Genomic DNA, 20,247 nt, shown 5'->3' on the forward strand with positions numbered 1-20,247 from the left:
AAAGCTGCAGGTCAAGTTTTCTCTTTGCAACAGTCAACACAAATATATCTTGCATGAGGAGTGGGTGCCCTCATGGCAACCACAGCAGAGTATCTGTTCTGCCTTCAAACTCGCACATCCCAGCAAGGTAGGACACTGCCACCACATCTACAAGATGCTGTGCAGATGTCCCTTGGACGTCAAGACCATGTTCTGAGCTGGGGTGTCCGTCCAATCACTGGATCTTGGACAATCTGGTCACCCTTTGGCTCAACTCTGTACCTCAATATATATCATGGCTTTACAGGGGATTAAATGTCATGGAGGTATGGGCTTACAGGTTTCCCAAGCCCTGACCACACGTTGACATAACCCATTCCCTCAAAGGGTATGGTCATACACAGGTGTGATGTATGTACCCACGTTATTTTTGGACCTGGGCGGCTGGCTCTGTTGGCTCTCTTTTTTTCTTGCATTGAGCTGATGAGCACAAACGTTCATTTATAGCACACTTGACGACACAAGGTTCTTCTTGCCCAATACTGTTAAATAAAACGCTTTCAAACCTAGGTTCAGATTTTACAAATGAACTGAATTATATTTCAAAGCTCAATCAGGATGGTTATTGAAGTCATTTTGGACCAAACGGGTCGAGGCAAGCCTGATTAATAAGAGCTGGTGCCGAGATCGAACCGCCTGGCAGAACAACTGTGGTGTGCGATGCTACCTCATATTCACCTGAATGCGAGAAGACAGGGCACTTGACGAAATCTGAACCTTTGATAGATTTTCTTATCCCGAATTGATTGTTCACAAATCGTCCAATCGGCTGGATGTCGAGAAGTTGGAGCGCAAAGAGTCGTGCAGAGCAAAATATGTTCGCTTCATAAGCATTGACATGAAAACTTCAGCATGAGTGCATTTGTGTCTCACGTCGCTTGCTTTACAGCGTCCATGGACGATGGATCGATCAACTGCTACGATGTTGAATAATGTTCATGAAGCCAATGCTGAGCTTTGCAGTCACAACATAGAACTTCATTCTTTATCGTGACTGGAAGAGCTTTGGCCGAAGTGGACAATATCGTGAGCTGGGCGATCGCCCAGTATCACAGCCAGCAAGGACCTACTCAGTCAAGTGCCAGTCCTCCGGGCCAATAAGGATTACCCTTTTATCCTTAATGAAAGAGTTACTTCCCTGATGGGTCCTGGGTCATTGTGCCTCTCTTCACCTCACTATAAGAGGCTTCACATAACGCATCACGGGCTTACGCGTGCTACTTTCCTAACATATTCATTTTGGTTCATTCAAAGGCTCCACGCGATTGCGGCTCACTGCAACACATCTCAACTTGCCAAGTTGTCATCAAACGAGATCCTATTTATCATATTCATTCATTGCTTTCGAACTGCGCTACATTCTCATCTCCTATCCATAGTCTCCGCTTTTCAGAACATAACACGAGCTTTAGTCACTCACCCCAAACACCTACACGATGCACTCGACCAGTTACTTCCGCGTAGCAATCGCATATGCACTACCACTTCTTGCCCAGGCATTCACAAAGGGCGTTGATCCATCTCACCCCCCTCACAAAACTGAAGAAGGGCAGACAGGCTACAACGATTGTGGAACCCAAGACTCTCCGAATTCTCAATGCCAGTAAGCTGTTCCGTTGAATACATGCTGACCAGGTGTCTAACGTGTGCGCACTTCTACCCTATCATACATCTCTCAGAAACGCTTGGGTCAACGGCATAGATGATGTAAGGCGCCATTCAACATACCATCCATTTGGTTTATATTAACTTCAGTTTCTTCACAGTTTTGTCTATTTAGTTCTCCAACCCATGCGGACGTGGGCAATTCCGAGCGTGTTGCTGTGGCCTATTGTACAAAGCCAGGACATGGTTCTCGTTTAATGCCAGCCGGAACCCTTCAAGGGGCACATTTTGTTCAAACTCCGCACTATGTCCAGATCACTGGCAAGGGTGATTTCACCAAACTGATGCTGCCCCAGGGAGATCAAGGTGGCGAGCTTGGTAAGCAAAATTTCAACGTGCTGCCTTGAGGCCGGATGGGTTGCTAACAATCAATTTTATTCATTGATGTCCAGATCCGCACGGTAAGCTCGAAACAAAACCGCCGTCCTTCGTCGCCCCCAACGTAGAATTCATTGTTGACCATTTTCCAACTTGTTATATTAGGTGCTGATGGTCTCGGAAATCCGATCGGTGGCTTAGTCTTCGGAAATGACCCCACGGGCAAACGCATCCAGTTTGCGGAGTGGACAGAATTTATTGCCGCTGACGAATTTTGCATTCGGTGCGCTTTTTCTTCATCTCTTCATTTCTCATTGAAAGCCAGCTCACGATTTCATCAATACAGAGCATGTTTTCCAACTGCCGATGGTCGCGCCCCAGATTATTGCAACGTCAGTAACATCATCATAGTAGCTTGTATCCCAAGCACCAGCCTAACCCCCTATTATATGTCCAGCATATATATGATACTCAAGGGTGCGCTTGGAATATGCCTGGAAATTACGACAATGGATTTGACTCGTGCAAGGCAGATGACGTAGAGCCAATGGGCGAAGTAAGTCCTTTCTCACAAACTTCGCGCGCTTCAGTAGGGTATGTTCTAATTTGAAAACGTCTTCAATCTGCAGTATCAATACAAAGGCGCCGATGGCAAATACACCACTTAGTTGCGTCACTTTTTACTTGAACGCGATCATTTCCTCATTGCAATCATAACATAATATCCTTACTAACCACGTCATTCATACAAAAATAGTCGTTGGTACCAGGGTCAAGTCAGTCATCCATCATCACGATTAACAGATCTTCATTATTTAACCTTTTGCCTTCTGGTTTGTCACATCAGCCGAACCGTCCTGAGGCGCATCCTCCGGCTAAAACATCCCAATGTAAGAACTATTCTGCCGCCGCAATCAACTCAGGTGCCAATTACGGGCCCGCACCCACGACTCGTGTACGCGATCTCAAGTTTCTATATCCGCGATAGGCCAAAATAAACTGATGCTGATTTCCTTCGATTCGAAAAGAACACGTCTGTCAAGCCCCGCCCTGCCACTGCCCCACAATCGAACCCTGGCACTCCATTGGAGCAACACATGTCACGCAGCAAAACTCGTCGATCTACTTTCTAATTCATGCACTCTTAGCATCATTACCTTTCTGTCATTACCATCAACCATGTACACAACTTTTAGTTAACTTTATTGATGCAGTAATATGTATTCTTGAGCTCGCAATTAAACACTTTTTACACAAAACTCGTCAGGGCAAGCAAAGCCCGTCTTGCCACCAAGTTCAATATTTTTGAGTTCACAAGGACCTTGCCCAACCATCATTTGTACCCATCATCCAATACATACTCAGACTTATAAGACTCCATCTTATATAAATCTATATCCACTTCTGTTGAAAGTCACGTTGAAAGTAAAATGTTTTGACCATAAAGAAATTGCATCACAAACAAAGTAGGCAATTTTCACTCATCACATGAACAAATACCCATGAGTGCGGCTAGTCTACCAATACCAACCTAAGGCTATGTGATTCTTATTTGGCTACTCAAACTTGCCTGAGTTGAATGAGTCTTACACCATATCACTGGGACTCACAGTTGCAGAACACCATTCGCCAGTTATAATTTTGAATTTGGGAAGTTATGTAACCAAGACCTGCCAATAAAATCAGGCTTGGCTGGAAAATCAGTGCCGCCCAATTGTACACATTTTTTGACGGCGAAAGGATCTTTTGAGCCGAAATCAGTAGCACTCAGGTACCCAATGTTCACCAATGGTAAATGATTAATTGTTCCACACATCTTTCATTACAAATTTGGTATGCTTGTCACGACAAACTTCTCCTATGGTGAAGCAAACCGCAAGAATTATTCTCGCAAAGTATGAACTCTCATGAATTCTGCTTCATACTTCAAAATCATACTAACAAATCGTGTCAAGTCTCAACCTATCCATATATTTATAATATGGCTCTGAACATTAAGTAATAGGTTTAAGAAATAGTATTAAATCGCAAGCTGATCGACTTGAAGAATCCCTGTAAACATCAAAGATCATTGGTATTTCCCATAGAAATGATATACTCAAATCCTATACCTTCACATTCATTCAAAGAACCAAAAAACACTCATTGTTATGTGTATGACAAGCTAAAGAACTAGATATATAACACAAAAGCTTTCCACATCTCCATCACACAATCAAAAAAACTACGATTAATCATTGATATTACCAAGGTTATACATGCAAACAGGCCAATACAAAGTCGCACAAGCTGACCATCAAGAAAAAATACATGAAAGCATCAATCAATATATTCGATACACTCTTGATCCAAAAAGAAAGTACACACACAGTCAATCATGATGTAGACGAAGGCTCAAGTTGATGATGGCCAATTGGTAAGTCTGAACTGCCAGTAGCAGTACCACCAGAGCTTGCTTCTGGTTCGCGGTGATCCTTCTTTAGCGCACTACCACTACCTATCGGGCCAGGAGTGATGTTCTTGAAAATCTTGAGTGGATATTGAGGATGAGCTACAAATCCATCAGGTGGCACGATATGAGGCGGGGTATGTTGAGGGTGAGCGACAAAAGGGACAGGGTATTGAGGATGCGGTACAAAATTAGGTGGTAAGCTGATGGGATGTTGTGGATGAGGTACAAATGGGAGACGGTTCTGTGGATGAGCAATGATAGTGTGGGTCGGTTGTGAAGCAGTGGTCTTTGGTAATTCATTTGTCGAGTTGCTGGTGATTGAAGTAGATTGAGACGTCGAATTCGAGGGGGAGTTGCTACTCGGGAGTTTGATTTTGAACTTTTTCGTCCGCACAGGTACGACGGGCGTTGATCGGTCCTGCTTTGCCGGAATGCTGGTTTGTGTGGCAAGAGAAGCTGTGGCTTGGGATGCTGGTAGTGGGTTTGGTGTTTGTGATGATGCTACAGGTGCTAGGGATGCATCATCTGTGATTAAGTCGCCGGAATCCCAAGGACCCGCAGCGGAGGGGACCCTTTTTCGCACTTTGGGTTTCGTCACTTTCGACGTAGTAGCCTTGGAACCCGACTGTTCAGGTTGGATTTGCTGTGACAAAGGGCTAGCCAAAGCCGGCAGGTTTTGTGACAAGTGATTTTTTGGCATAGTGGGTTTGTGACTGATGGTCGATGGGGAGGCGCTTGGCCGCTTTGTCTTCGTTGAAGGTCTGTTGGGTAGCAACGAGCCAGAGGGAGATTCGACCGAGGTTGATGCCAGGGCTGGTCTGGCCGATGGCTCACCCGACTCGGAGCCCACGACGTGCGGTAGATTCTGCCGCGATATCACGCTCTCGAGGGTCGACGTATGGGATGTGATACTTGCTTGAATGTTTGACTTCGAGCTGGCAGTCAGCTTAGCTGCGCTTGGTCGTTTTGCCTTCGTCTTGTTGGATGAACGCACGGAGGATGGTGACAAATTTATGCTATCCGGCGAACTTGCCACGCTTGGTCGTTTGGTCTTCGTTTTACTGGATAAAAGGTGGGGTGATGAGAGGAATTTTACACCATTCAGTGAACTCTCCATGGCATCCGGTCGTGGCAGCGATGAGGTAAGAGAACCTCCAAGTAGTGGCGCGCGTTGGAAAGTTGAGCCAGAAGCAGCCCCGGAAATACTCTTCCCATGAGGACCAGCAGATGTAGAAAGTTGTACCGCCAAATTGGCGGGCAGAGCATTGGTAGCCTTGTCAGAAGTTGACACAGTATGACGAGCCGGCAATTTAAGAATCATCTTGGGCATCTGTGGTCTTTCAATTGGCCTATCAAGAGACGACAAAGGGGCAGAGACAATTCGCTTCTTAACGTTGGCAGGCCTGTTAGCTTTCTTGGGAAGCGTAGATGGATTTGTAAGAGGCGGCAGATGGATGAGAGATACCTCGATCGGCTTGGAGGTTGAAGGTTGGGGGTTAGTGACCTTCTGTTCAAGTATCTCATCTGGGCGCACAGCTGCGCTCATACCGGGATTGTCTTGTGTAGAAGCTAGCTTTGAAGGATTGTCATCAACCCGTTTTGTATAAGAGTTCTTAGCTGCTAGATCGACTGAGTAGTCGTCGCGACGAGCTTTTTTTCGAGGTCGAGTGGCTCCATTGGTACCAGAAGCCTTATGTGGGGAGGTATCACGCTTCAATGAAGACGTTCCAGGTAAGGGGGCTTGAGGAGGTTTGGGATTAGTGGACACTCCGGGTAGCATTTCAACCATGGTTATAGCGGACTCTGTGTTGTTCACTACCGGTGCCTTCTGTTGTTTTCTTTTTACAGGGACAATAGGCGACCCTGGACGTAGATCAGATGAGATCGTTGCAGAGGGATAAGCCAGTGGTTTAGAGTTTGTCGCAGTTGCATTACTCGGGCGCTTTGAAGTTCGAGGGCGTGGCGTAGTGTCTTGGGAAGGTTTACTCCGACCAGCTGAAGAGCCTTGTGTAGGTTTTTTAGATCTATCTACTAGGAGTAACATGGGATCTGATATCCCGCGATCTGAGGCGCAGCGATTATAAAGATGTGAGACTCTAAGGGGGCTTATGACTTCCTGACTCGAAGGGCTCCGGTCCGGTTGGTCCAGATACTTTGTCCCTTTGATCCTGATACGTGTCGGTGCTTTGGAAAACAGACTGTCATCTGTATCTGCGTCAGCTGTGTCTTGATCAGACGGGTGTTGCGACGGTTTCGGAGACTTCGGAGACTCTATAGCTGCCCGAGAGGCTTCAGAAACTGCCACGTTGATATTGTCTTTGGCAGGAGGGTACGTGGTTTGGATTGGAAACCCCCTAGGTTTCCTGATCACACCGGGAATCGGAATCGGAGTAGCTGATGTGGCAGGAGAGTGAGTTGCATCAGGGCGCGACGGTCCTTTCGATTGGTCGCCTTGAGAAACAGTGAGTGAAGGGGCAATTTTGGTTGCAATGTCAGCGTCGGATTTGGTCGCATGAGCCGTTGAATCCTGATTGAGCGTGGAGGAATTCGGAGTTGAATTGAGAGCCGAAGCATTCGCCAGCCGACTTGAACCTCTTGTGCCCACTCGAGGTGTCGAGATACGTGCACGTCGGCGGGATTGAAGTCTTTTGTCAGTAATCTGAGATGACAATTGAGTTGATCTTGTGTCGCGTGGAGGACTCGGACCCGAGTCTTTGCTGTCTTTATCTGCAACCACAGAAGCAGCTTGAAGAAGACAGGATAAATTCGGTTGCGGAGAGATATGAGGCTCCGGAGACGAAGAGCGGGATGAGGGCTGTGAGGCATCCCCCGACTGATAGATAAGAAACAAAGATTTCTAGTCAGAATGTATCGTCTTGACGAGAACAAGAGGCAGCTCACTATGCTACATCCGAGTCCATGTTGGCCCAAGACTACGGCATTCACTTTGCTAGGTGAAGTGGATGCATCTTCGCTTGTAGCAGCTGACGTTGGAAGGATGTCTTGACCTAGAACAGGCAGTCGTGGTGTTTCAGTCGTAGAGCTGATGGAAGTCAAGGGTGACGAGTCGCGAGTCCGATGAGTCAGCAATTGACTACTGTTATCATGACAAGATTAGTTGGATTCCGAAGCGCGTGCGCATTCGTCGAGGTGCAAAAACTGACGCATGATCCGAACCGCCAATTTTGCTCCAGAAATCAAGGATGATAATATTTTCGGGTACCTGGTATCTGACTCGATTAATAACCAGTTCCTCTACGTTTTTGGCCTTGATCCGCCTTTGAGAAGAAACTATGACATCAATGTCACCATCATTAGGAGTATACGGTTCTGTGACGTTGACTGTGACCGACTCTTTTGGGAATCTTCGACTCGGCTAGCAGAGCAGATGAAATCAGTCAAATAAAGACCTGAGTCAAGAAACGAGGAGGACTTACTGCAGCCTTCTCAGCATGTAATGGACACATCCATTTCACAGTAGATGGTGGCGGAGCGACAAGGGGCGGGTCCAGGCAATCCAGATGAAAGTATTGGTCGCACTCATCACAACCCAAGATCTTGAGTCTTTTGGCAACAGAGGCACCAAGTCCGCATGCATAGCACAGAATCGTTTTACCATCGCGAGTTTTGATCTGATATGGATGGGGATCTTCCGCATAGCCTTTCACGCCACTAGAACCGAGACAGATGTATACTGATCAACTCGCGAAGGTCTTCGAAAGAGAGATAGAGATAGGAATGAATACCGCATGACGTACTCGACTTTCTTTTTGGTTTTGATGCGCGATTGGTCAACAAAATCGCCCGTGTAAGGGTTTGTGGCGACTGTGAATCGAGCGTAGTGTCAATGCTGAGGATCATGGAAGATGATGACAAAAACACTCACCATTCTCATAGCGGTTCCTCAGTCCTTCGGGAAGCTTGAATACTTTAGGATTTTCGTTGTGCTGCTGCTGAATTAAGGCAGAAAAGATTCCAGTGGAAGTCGATGGGATAGGGGCATGTCGATCCTGGAATCAACGGATGTAGGCATATTGGAAAATTAGTCTCTTGCAGCGAAGGCTATGGTATAATCAACATGAAAGCATGAAGGACCATCTTTCATGAGAAGTGAAATAATCACCTGACTGGCATCACATTCACGACAATACCAATGTTCTCCCGCTTCCTCAACCCCAGCCAAAGGTGGTTCCAAGCAAAAGGGGTGGAAAACGCGCGGACAGCCGTCGCAACAGACATAGAGACCAGCTGCCCCGCATGCAGCACAAAGATCGCTGCTGACCTATGGGCGGGATCAATTGTAAGAGAACGACAACAGAAAGTTTGTTCAAAGGAGTTGAGATGTGTCGCCGTGGAGTGTGTTGCTTACATTTGTCAGTTCGAGGCCCGCAGAAGGTCGAGCTGAGCTTGCAACCGCAGCTGTAGCCATTCTGCGAGAAGGACCTTTTCCATTTCTAAAGACGTTCGAGTCGAATGATGATCAGGCTGAGAAACAATGACAGCAGACCATGAGGGGGTTGTATGACAGGGGTACGTGACAGACCTGTGCTTAACATTCGCTTTAGATCGCTTAGCACGACTCGTGGTGGCCGAGGCATTAGCAGTAGTGGTTGCGGTGGTCGGCTCAGGGTGTGGACGTTTGGTGGAAGTGAGTGGGAGGCTTGTGGACTCAGGAACGTTAGCCTTGGTGCAGGTGGAGGTGGGGAGGTCGAGTGAGGTGGATGAGTTTACGAGAGACGGTAAGTCGGACATTGTGTTTGAGTGAGAGTGCGAGAACGACCGAGTTCACTGAGTGTAGTTACTGTAATTCGTAATTCGAAAGGGCAGAGGGATGGTCGGACAAAATTATGGATCGATTGAGGATGTAGTCGAATTGAAATCTTCCCAAGCAGTGCGAACAACTAAGCTGAGAATCGGAGACAAAGATAGAAACGGTCGTAAGTGAAGATTTTACAAGTTCGGGGTCATCCTAAGCTCGAAAGGCTGAATGAGTTATACCGAATGAAGCTGAAGAGGATCATCCACAATAAAGAAAGACATCAAGGGTAGACAATCCAAGATAAGAGTAAGTCGTAAAATGAGATAAGTTTATCGATTCAGAAACAAAAAGATTAGTAACCGTATGCTTTACTTACCTTTGCCTTTGTCTCTTGTCCAAGTTTCTTTTTCTCCTTCTTCTCTTGCTTATATGTTTTGACTTCACTTCCTCAGCATTTCTAAATTACAGTATGTAGAATGAAGTTATGTAAGTGAAAGTGAATATGTATGCATGTAGTAGGTTGATAAAAGAGGTTGAAGTACACTAGCGATTTCTCAAATTGAGATCGTTTCAAAAATGCAGACAGTTGTTGATGATGCGAAATCGTAAGGAAAAGTATTCCTTCGAAAGGCGATGAGAATGACTGAGTGATGAGTAAAAGATTTGAACAATTACTCATTGAGCTGCCAACCGATCGATGACCAAACTTGTCATCGAAACAAACGCAAATGACTCACAGTTTCAGGCTCAAGGAAGGATTTGATTTTTATCTTTTCTCCCTCCTTGCTGTTCGATGTGATGAGAGGTCTAAGATTTAGATATCGCGATTGAACTTTGACTTCAAACCAACTTCTTGAAGGCAGGCCGAAGATGAACAATGCTCTACTACGTGTAAGTCTCACTCTAGAACAGCAGCCGGACGATGAGTTGATAGGTTGTAGAAAGGAAAAGAAAAAGGTAAAGTTGATCAAGTTGAACTTTTCATTTTAGTAGCTTCAGTCACAGTATTATCGAACAATTCATCATCACCCATACAAAAAGATACTCAATACAGTCTGTCAACTCGCAACATTTGCATCATCTTCATCCTATTTGTTGATTTTATATCTCATTTAAGCTTAACATAAGCCCCTCTTCCGACGCGGCCACGTCCGCTCTCGAAGAGGGGCTTAGGGCATACACCCCGAGCTTGGCCTGAGACCAGCAGGAATTTCGAGCACTTTTGCTTGAAATCCCTTTTTGAGGGCTTTAAACATCGTAAAAGGTTGCAAGAAATTCAGGAGTGCCTCTGCTGAGCCTTCTCCTTCACTTCGGACTGTTTTTAGCATGTCACCACTTGTAGATTGTGGGAAAATTGGATTCCAATATCCATGGATTTCAACGGGTTCAGCGCGCGTGCAGGCCCGGAAATTGATTTGGGAGTATTGGCCAAATATTTTGTTTCGGACCCCCATTATTTTGTTTTGGACAGAAGTCCAAAACAAGCTTACGTGCGGCTATCTGCCCCAAGCGCTTTCAATTGTTGCACCCCCGCTCATGCACGACGCGGTTACAACGCGGTTGAACACCACCACCTAATTACCTTTAGACATGCATCTTCGAAGTTCAGCAAGAGAAGCAGCGACCACGAAATCACCGGAAGACAATTCTAATCAAGCAAGTCATTCTCCGAAAGCAATTCAATTCAAGCCAGGTCGACCTCTGATTGAAGAAAAACACAAAAAAAGCTCACCTGACGCCCAAATCGAGATTCTTCAGGCCATGTTCCATACCAAATACGGTTTCGAGTCTCGAGAAAAACAGATACGATCTGTCCATAGCCTGATGAACAACAAGACCACATTCCTTCTTGCCGGAACCGGGTTTGGGAAGTCTTGCGTAGCCGAGCTGTTTCTGATGCTGTTTCCTGAGGACTCGGGAGCCTTTGTCCTAGTTTTGAATCCCACAGACGCGTTGGGTGACGATCAGGTACGTTTTGTTTTTTGTTTGAGTGTCCTCACGGTTGGTTTCACTGACAAAATGTGGTGAGTTTGCTTAGGTGAAGGAAAAGACGAAGGCGGGCTTTTCAGCCGTGAATCTGAACCGTCATAATTTTACGGACGAGGTAATACGCAACCTTGAGCGCGGTGTGTACCGTTTTGTGTATGTGGTGAGTTATGGCTGCCGCTGTACGTTGAATTCTCGTAGCTAATCATTTGCTACATTTCTAGTCACCCGAAATCTTTTTAAACAATCCTCGGTTTACAAGCATCTTTTTCTCGAAAAATTTCCAAGAGAAATTGGTCCTCAAGGTGGTTGACGAGGCCCATCTCATTTACTACTGGGGTCTGGCGAAAAGTGATAAACACAAGATTGGAATTTCTATAACTGGCCCTCAAGACAGATCGTCTTTTCGGCCTTCGTATGGAGATCTAATTGAAAGGTTTTTGGCTACCGAGCGGGTACCGATTCTCTTGATGTCAGCTACCTGCCCACCCAAGGCGATGAACGCAATTTTCGAAAATCTTCAATTACGACCGAGTGAAGTCGACATTCACAAAGCCGAGCTGACGCGCCCGGAACTTCGCTGGATTCGACTCCGAGTCCCAACAGGCATCTCCGCCATTGGATATCTTTCCAACTTTTTCGGTCCGAAAGAGAACGTACCCGACAACTCTATCCCGCCCACTCTAGTTTACTGCCACACCCAGGATGACACTTTCGCCGCAATGCAAGCTATAAACCTTGGCCGCGAAAATCCTACAGACTCGAGCTGTGGAGTTAGTACCTGCGTGCGAAGATATCACGCTACCACTGCACCCAACGATAAGTTACAGCGGGTCAAAGATTTTTCCGAAGGAAAATTCCCTATCATGACTTGTACCACCGCCCTGGGAATGGGTCAGAACTGGAAACAAGTGCGACGGGTCTTTGTTTTGGGTCGCACCAACCCTTCCGACACTATTCAAATGGTAGGCCGCGCTGGGCGTGATGGCCGAATGGGCGTTGGGTTTTTATTAGTAGAGGCTAAACGACCTGGCGGTAAAAACTCGGTGGCAGATTTCACCAATTCCACGGATCAACCTGACGACGATCGCATGGATGCTTTGGCTATAACTCCAGTCTGCTTGCGAGTGGCGCTTGCCGTCGATATGAAGTAAGTGGAACTTCGCCTCACTGCCTGATTCATTTTTGCTGACCATGGATCGTTTAGACATGGATACATCCCAATTTCTTCCGATGACCAGGTCTATCTTGATGAGCTACTGCGACAGCAAGTTGCTGGAATGGCAAAATGCTGTTGCTCAAATTGTCACTCGAGTTCAGCCCTCGGTTTTTCTCATGCCCAGCTTGAGATTACAACATCGACGTTTGATTCTTGGATTCAAAAAGATTATACTCTGCCAAACGCTACCCCGAATCTATTTAACCGAACTGTTTTGGCTCTATCTGATGAGCCTCTCAAGCCACTGGAAGTCTCTGAAGGAGACCCCATTCGTCGAGACATCCGATACATCAGGCTGTATCTCTGGCTTATAAAGGCTTTCAACAATATATTTGAATCTTATTATCCCGATCCTGAATTGTCCTATTTCACAGCAGAAGTGCTTTTCTCAAGTGACCTCGCTTGGAAGATAATTGGGAATCTCGGGCCTCTGACCAATGGCCTACCTTTGGATGCGATCTATGGAGGTGAACCACTTCCCAACACATATGTCAGGCTCGCCGAAGTAATGGACACCTGGCGACATAGCAGAAACATTTGGGCGGTTTTAGATCCCACTGAAGAAGAGTTGAATTATCATAAAAAGGCAACTCAAGATAATCTTCAATTTACTAGTCAAAAAGGCAATACTCGCAAGCGATTAACATCGTCCTAGTTTTTTATTACAACTATTCTGACAGCATGGTATCATCAGCTTTCTCATGTGCTTTATGTCCCCAGCGATATCGAGAGGGCCTTTTTTGAAGAACATCAGCCTCAAGATTATGTGCTAGCTTGCGTCTTCCAACTTCCAACACATCGAGCGGCATATCGTGGCTCTGCATATGCTGGGAATCCATTTCCGCCAAGTAGTCTTGAGCTACCCGCTGGAATTGAGCCATGGTCGCCTCGTTGATCTTGTGATCGTGTTTCTGATATATCGGTTGTAGTCCAGATCGGATCTTGAGTTGTTGAATTAGCTTGCGCAGCTGACCGGTTTTAGGCTGAATTAGTTATTCGAAATGAAACAGTTGTCTCACACACGTACAAATGGAATATTATTTGAAATGTCATTCATTAATTTTTCAATATCTGTGCCATTACCCTATAATAATATTGAAAGAAATAAAATATAATGACTATAATCAATTTTGGGATATCCAATAAGTTTGTGTAAACAGACTGACCGCGCGATTGTAAAAGAACTTCAGCCAGTAATTCATAGTTTCTAAGAAGAAGTCAGTAGCTACAAAATGACCCTGGCCGTCCCTGGTCGGAATAAGCATGCAGTGTTTGATTAAAGTGGCTAATGGTTTTGGGAGATCATGCTCCACTAAATTGATGAATCGAGTGATATGTCGAGCATAGCGAGGGAGGCCTTTCACACCATGAGCCATTAGAGACCATAATTTCCACATGGAAATACATCGTCCAATATCTCCACATTGCATAGCTTCGTCAGTCTCAACAACAGTTGCAAAATCTCGAATTCGTAATCTTAGGTTGTAGCCTTTCTTATTACCAGACACACGTGCTTTTTTTAAAGCACGTGGCGAGCAGAATTCATTATAGCATTTTTCAATCAACTTCTCCGCAACCCCTTCTTTTGAAAAGTCTGGTGGCCCTTCTTTGGATTCTTCGGTTATGATTTGCCTGTAAATTATGTACCACGCTAGCTTAAACTGTATCCCAATTATCAGTATAGAAATAAGAAATAAACTTACCTCAAACAGAAAGTGAGGGTAGCCATGTGTATCTGATGAATCGCTTGTAGGACCTGGTTAAAATCCATTTTCGCAGGTGGTTTACGTATTGAGCCTCCTAATGACTGCCACCATCGCCAGGCCCCAGTATCATTCTTCACACCAGGAGTACCCCAGTGCTCGCAAAGGATTGCTTGTGCAACATTCCACAGAGTATGAGAAGCGCCAAAGATTGTAATCAGATTTTGACCGGTATCGACATCGGAACCCGCTGGGAAGAGCTTCTTTCTCAAACTTTCAATCGCTTGACAAGTGGCCACATCACCATTAACCACCTGAATACGACTAGCACTTAATTCACGTGCTACACCGGTCTGTTGCAAAATACCGTCAAAAACATGACTAATTCCTTCGGCCGAGTTTTCTGAACAATCAAGCATCTTTAGCATATAAATCTCCGGATTGTATCGAGGGATTTCTTCGATCGGTGGTGGCTTTGAAGGGAGTTTGGTTGAAGGGCGTGGACCGTCGCCAATGATGTATTTATATAAACACTTTGTCAGCTGTGATTTAAGTGAAGCTTTCCAAGTGAGCTGTTCTTGAACGGTTGGCAAGAATGTCCATAACCGAACAGGTTTTTCTTGTGCTGTGTCGTGGTAAGCAAGGAATTTCTTCAAGTTACAGCTTTCAGACAATGGATCCATCGTTTGGGCTAAGTGAGGTGGGATCACATGGACATAGCCATATGTCCCTCGAAAAATCCATTGGTTTCCATCCACCCGTGCCTTTGACAAACGTCTCAGTAGGTCAATATTGTCGAAACAGATCATCGGAGGAAAGGTATGATTTTTCCTCATTACACGCTTCAGTTTGGCCTCATTAATGTCTCGTAATCTCCTCAATGCTTTTGTTGCTGTATCTCGTGAGCTACATAGGCCAATTGTGTGCAAATAAGAGTTCATACGTTCGGATACCCCCACCGCTAAGAAAGTCAATGCGTTATGCAGTTGAAGCCCGTTTTGTCGCCGATTTTTTGCAAAAGCAACCATAGCACAAGTGGTACCGGCAATCTGGGAGATTTAGTCAATCATCTGGACCATATTATCAAACAAAATCACTCAGTACTCACTAGGCGAGCACGAGTTTTTAGTTTATCTTGATGATTATGCTTTTTTGCATACAAAACGCCCTCTCGATGATTGATAATATCAAGATCATCCTCGGCGCCTTCTTCAGCTTGAGGTCCTTTGGTTTCGTCGTCAGAGTCATCGTTCCCAGTATTCTCTCCAGCTCTCAAAATCAATCCTCTGTCAGTGTTAGTCGCCGAGCCCAATAGCTTTGATTCGATTAAGGTATGTAAGAAATCCATGCTTTCCTTCACCTGTGTTGCACGTTTCACCATCTGATCTTCCTCAAAAAAATTTAGGGAAATGGCATCTGCCTTGTAGAACGAACCACCAGGATATTCACCCACAGGTAGGTTCTCGGAATCCACATAGAATTGAGCCTTCCGTACGTGTGTTCCAATTTGTCAGCATATAAATGCAGTGTTTATTAACCCAAACTGTAGTTACCTCGTCCAGGATGAATTGCCTCCAAATCATTCTGCCATTGGCACCCGAGGAATTGAGTAGGTCCTTGATATCGCGGACAATGTCCAATGTTGACTTTGATCCTTTGTTTGCCCAAAGACGACGCTTCACATTTAGCACAGGGTCGTTTGCGGACAAAAAAGCATGCACAAACTCCTTTGGATATATTCGTGGTTTGTGGTCCTCTAGAGTTTGACATATTGAGACTGTCATGCGGGTTATGTAAGGCCGAGACTGAATACTGCACTCTCTTTGCTTCATGTTTATCCAGGCTTTGGTGTTGAGATGATCAAAGTTTGTGTGGGGATGATCAAAGGTTGGGAAATGGCTAAATAAAGTTAAATGACTGCAACTTTAAAAAATTGCTTGCACACTCATTGGTCACACCTGTTCAGGCATTTCTTCGGATTCTCACTGGAAACCTAATGATCAAAAATTTTCATGCAGACCATTTCTAGCTCAGCTTTGCGTGGGATGGGCGACCGAGCGGCGGCCACGCACCATGCGCAATTAGGCGCGCATTTGTGGGTACTTAATTTTATGTTAGGATGCTCAAAAGTTTTGAAACTCGAATTAGATGAAATTTTCTTGCAACGCGGGTCTGACATATTAAGTCGTAGTGAGGCCCACATTTACAAGAGCTCCTTGGAGCGACTTCACTCAAGGGAAGTGGTGCTGGAAGTGACACGTGCTTGTGTAGAAGGCTCAGCAGAGGCACTCCTGAATTTCATGCAACCTTTTACGATGTTTAAAGCCCTCACAAAGGGATTTCAAGCAAAAGTGCTCGAAATTCCTGCTGGTCTCAGGCCAAGCTCGGGGTGTATGCCCTAAGCCCCTCTTCGAGAGCGGACGTGGCCGCGTCGGAAGAGGGGCTTATGTTAAGCTTATATCTCATTCATCTTTCAACTTTCAATCTGATCAATCTTCTTTCTACATATCTTAGCTTCACTTCCCCTTGTCTGTTTCCCTCCATCACGGTCCATCTTCAGTTATCGCCGTCTCTTGAACACCCGAGAAAGGTTGTTATCAAACAGTAGCTTAAAGAAATTACATAACAACCCCAATTGCAACCCATCACATTGCTAATTATGCACATTAAAACCCTAGCCAACTGAGCCCAAACCGGTTCAACAAATTAAACCCTCAGATGTCTCCATATGCCGTTATGCTCCTTTATGTATCCTTATATACAGCTCTCAAGTCAAACTAACTTCGACCCCCGGCCCTTTCTATCCTCTCTTGGCATCCCCTCTATGTCTTATTTCATCGATTGAAATGAGTTCACCAAATGAAAAACAAAGAAGAAGATATCTGTCAACCCAAACGAAATCTTGCTTACTTTTCCCCTATGCTTCGCTACCACAAAGGTTTCTACATTTTGTGGCACGATGTCCCTTGGAACAGAGCTCTTGACGTCAAGAGTGTTCATGCTAGACGACGCAGCGTAAGTGGCACATGACGAAATGATCCATGCCATCTTCAACCAATCTCTCGCGCCCCTCTTGCAGTCGTCGTCAGCGCGCGAACCAACTGCGTCTCTCTCCTAGTCTCGCGCTTCGACGGCATCATGCGTCTTAACAGTCCACCGTGGCCGTTCAAATCGCAACATCAAAAGAAATCATCAGCTCCCTTAATAAGAAACTCATGGTACATGGTACAACTAACCATCACATAGACCTTATTCATCGAATTGAAGCGGGTCCTCTGGAAGATGATGTCGAAGCTCATACCTCCGTGCCTGATAGGATAGGATATCATCGTCGCTGAAAGATACGAGCATTCCTTTGCATGATTCAACTATTTCATCGCACCCTCGACTGCACTGAAGCCTTTGTCACAGAGGATCACTGACGACGTAGTCCGTAAGCGAATGACGGCTCAGAGCCAATTCAGACTTCAGAGGTACTACGCCGGCGACGACAGTCCAGTGGTAGATTCAAGAGGACAAGATGAGAGCGACTTACAAATTTTCAATGCGTTGCTCAACACGTGCGGTGATTTCAAGGGAAAGGGAGCTTCAAAAATGTCGACAAACGACTGGCTGCTGCCAGAAACATTTCTACGAGCCACAATTTGCTTTAGGCGAAGCTTATACATTGATGACACCTTTCTTAATCACCAGAAACGAAAAACGTGAAGGGGTATCGCGATTCGCAGTACGGTGAAGAAGCCTCAACAAACTGTCTTCAACATTTATCCAAGACTCACCCAGTCATCTCACCAGACCAATTCATAAAGTCTATATACAACCGAGAAATCTTTCTGTCATTTGGCTGGCTATCGTGGGTGAACAAAAACATACTTCATTCCGGTGAGAATATCTAGGGAGCCTTACACCAACGCCTGAAGGCTCAGCTTCGCACCACTTCTTTCGAAAAAAATGTAGTGGGTGGTTTTTCACTAAATGTAGCTCTCTCAACGCTCCACTGCCAAAAAAAGCGCTACAGGCTTAAGGCAGCGGTGTGGTGCTTTGAGTTGCTCGCGTTTCCTTCGCCAATTTCTTCCCCAAGACCCGGAGCAATCAGAGTTGTACCGGAATGTTTTTTTGTAATTACAAATATATTGCGCTAAGGTAAAAAGCGTAAGCAGAAAATCAATCTTCAAGTGATTGGTGAGACAAACACACAACTGAAAAAAAGGCATGATGTAATAACCAGAAGACGCAAAAAATAAAACAAAAAATGGAAGAATGACAAAAGCGGAATTTGCAAATTGGAAATATGATGATTAATCACTTGTTTAAAAAGGGGCAAATTATGTGGCAGCGGATTCAACCAAACAAGAACAAGATATGTTGACTGGTACTCATGTGACTCTGTTCCATGCTTCTAAATTAGCCGTGTTCAAACCTAACCTGGTTGCCAAAATAACTGGTACACCCATTTTTTGTGGTAAATTTGTGTATCAAGTTGACATTTATTGACAGCTGTTGACAGCTCCCAGCCCCAAAAATTAACCAAGTGTACTGGGTTTTTTGGCAACCCAGTGTGGTCTGAACACAGCTATGTTAGATTGTGGGTCTCATACCTGTTGTGTGCATTGGTTGTATCATGTGGGCAATGCCTCAAGATGGCATCTTGATACATTGGCTGAAACACAACAAAACAAATGGTAATTCAAATTTACTGTGCTAATTGTGCACAAAAATAATGGATTGCCTGGTTTTGATTTACTGCACACCCTTTAGTAAAAAGAGGCACACTGAATTACACATGCAACTTTTACATCATGGTGAGAAATTTTCCCACCATGTGTGTATGTATAATAAGACATTACATTGGGTATTTGATTGGAATTCTTTGGAGTTGATGGCAGTCTCTGGCCTGCCCATAAATAATAGCTGGTGGCTGTTATTAGACATGTATTATGAATCTAAATGGCTTCAATAATTTGTAATTCAAGGAGAAACAAACAGAAGATGCAACAGTACACTGTGTGATGTCAAATACCAGTACCAATGTGTTTTACTGCAAATGTGACACAATGCTCAATTGAGCTTCTAGATATTGTTGCTGAGTATCCACAATGCCAATTTGAGTATTGTGACTTTGTTGAGGTAGCAACAAATTCACAACTCAATGCAATCTCTTGCATTGTGACTTACACATTGCCTGAGGTGATGTGATTAGTAATTGAATCACCCTTTTTACATCCAAGGACAAAAGGAAGTGTCCCACAATGACATAGGGACCATAACTTGTACTGTCTTTTATATACCATCAAGATAACAATTCTCTGTTTTTTTTTCGGAAAGAAAGCCCAGACTGCATGACTGTGTGCATCACTTGGTATTCACATGAACTTGACTTTTGTGTGTGTAATTCCGCACTACAGTACACACTCTTAAGTGTTTCACCTCATGCATTTCTGTTTTTTCTTGCTTGCTCTTGCCTGTCTCCTCACTGCCGGAAAAGCTGCCTTGGATTGGAAAATCTGAGGTATCCTTGGATCCACATTCCCTTGGAGTGTGTTTCTGAGTAAATAATCTAAGACTTTCTTTGGCCCCAGATATTGCCTTGGATCTATTACTAAGACACCATGTCTGAGTCTATTGCCATCCAAGTATCCCTTAGATTTTCCAATCCAAGGCAGCTTTATTGACAGTGCTATAAGTCTACTTATTGTTGATTTCATGTAATTTCTCTTAGATAAGTTGTTATGCTCATTCTTACCCACATTATGTCCTCCCTCTGACACATCAAGACCTTCCAAAGAGGTTAAACCCTACTTTAGCAGCAAAACACCCAGTTTTCTTATTTTCCCACTTGACATGTAGCCCATATAAACATATTTTGTGTTTGTACCAAGTTTTAGGCATTGAAAAACCCAAGTTGTGGCAGTGCAGTTACCCACATTTTTTCAATTTCAATCAACCTATTTCAAGTCTGAACTGCTACACAACTACAATATTGCCCTGGATATTTAATTGAGAAATGATCAATTGATCTTCACAGATGATTGAAATGAAGTGAATACAACACCCAGGAGTGAACTCATTGTCAACTTAAACATTAGTCTACTTGCTTGGCCCTGCC

General features: G+C 44.7%; 4 protein-coding genes across 4 annotated transcripts; 2 read left to right on the forward strand and 2 right to left on the reverse strand.

The window, feature by feature from the left end:
- Window positions 1-1,262: 1,262 nt before the first annotated feature.
- Window positions 1,263-3,283, forward strand: MELLADRAFT_73561 (uncharacterized protein; the record flags this gene model as incomplete). Its single annotated transcript, XM_007417992.1, has 11 exons — window positions 1,263-1,642; window positions 1,719-1,746; window positions 1,806-2,022; window positions 2,097-2,105; window positions 2,188-2,305; window positions 2,369-2,414; window positions 2,480-2,578; window positions 2,652-2,689; window positions 2,780-2,798; window positions 2,870-2,977; window positions 3,051-3,283. The coding sequence occupies 11 exons, from the start codon at window positions 1,476-1,478 to the stop codon at window positions 3,153-3,155; spliced, it is 954 nt and encodes a 317-aa protein (XP_007418054.1).
- Window positions 3,284-4,397: 1,114 nt separating this feature from the next.
- On the reverse strand, window positions 4,398-10,128 carry MELLADRAFT_79649 (uncharacterized protein; the record flags this gene model as incomplete). Its single annotated transcript, XM_007418001.1, has 12 exons — window positions 4,398-7,307; window positions 7,376-7,571; window positions 7,639-7,850; window positions 7,912-8,146; window positions 8,233-8,299; window positions 8,361-8,484; window positions 8,844-8,928; window positions 9,018-9,380; window positions 9,473-9,481; window positions 9,610-9,690; window positions 9,776-9,876; window positions 9,971-10,128. The coding sequence occupies 8 exons, from the start codon at window positions 9,224-9,226 to the stop codon at window positions 4,398-4,400; spliced, it is 4,038 nt and encodes a 1,345-aa protein (XP_007418063.1).
- Window positions 10,129-15,199: 5,071 nt separating this feature from the next.
- MELLADRAFT_113371 (uncharacterized protein) lies at window positions 15,200-16,320 on the reverse strand (the record flags this gene model as incomplete). Its single annotated transcript, XM_007418022.1, has 3 exons — window positions 15,200-15,211; window positions 15,250-15,627; window positions 16,162-16,320. 3 exons carry the CDS (start codon window positions 16,318-16,320, stop codon window positions 15,200-15,202), a joined length of 549 nt encoding a protein of 182 aa, XP_007418084.1.
- A 740-nt stretch (window positions 16,321-17,060) lies between these two features.
- MELLADRAFT_113372 (uncharacterized protein) lies at window positions 17,061-17,877 on the forward strand (the record flags this gene model as incomplete). The annotated part of the gene is made up of 4 exons (XM_007418021.1): window positions 17,061-17,156; window positions 17,294-17,446; window positions 17,541-17,689; window positions 17,718-17,877. The coding sequence occupies 4 exons, from the start codon at window positions 17,061-17,063 to the stop codon at window positions 17,875-17,877; spliced, it is 558 nt and encodes a 185-aa protein (XP_007418083.1).
- Between the last annotated feature and the right edge of the window lie 2,370 nt (window positions 17,878-20,247).

This window comes from Melampsora larici-populina (assembly GCF_000204055.1).
Source record: "Melampsora larici-populina 98AG31 unplaced genomic scaffold MELLAscaffold_82, whole genome shotgun sequence".
NCBI lineage: Eukaryota > Fungi > Basidiomycota > Pucciniomycetes > Pucciniales > Melampsoraceae > Melampsora > Melampsora laricis-populina.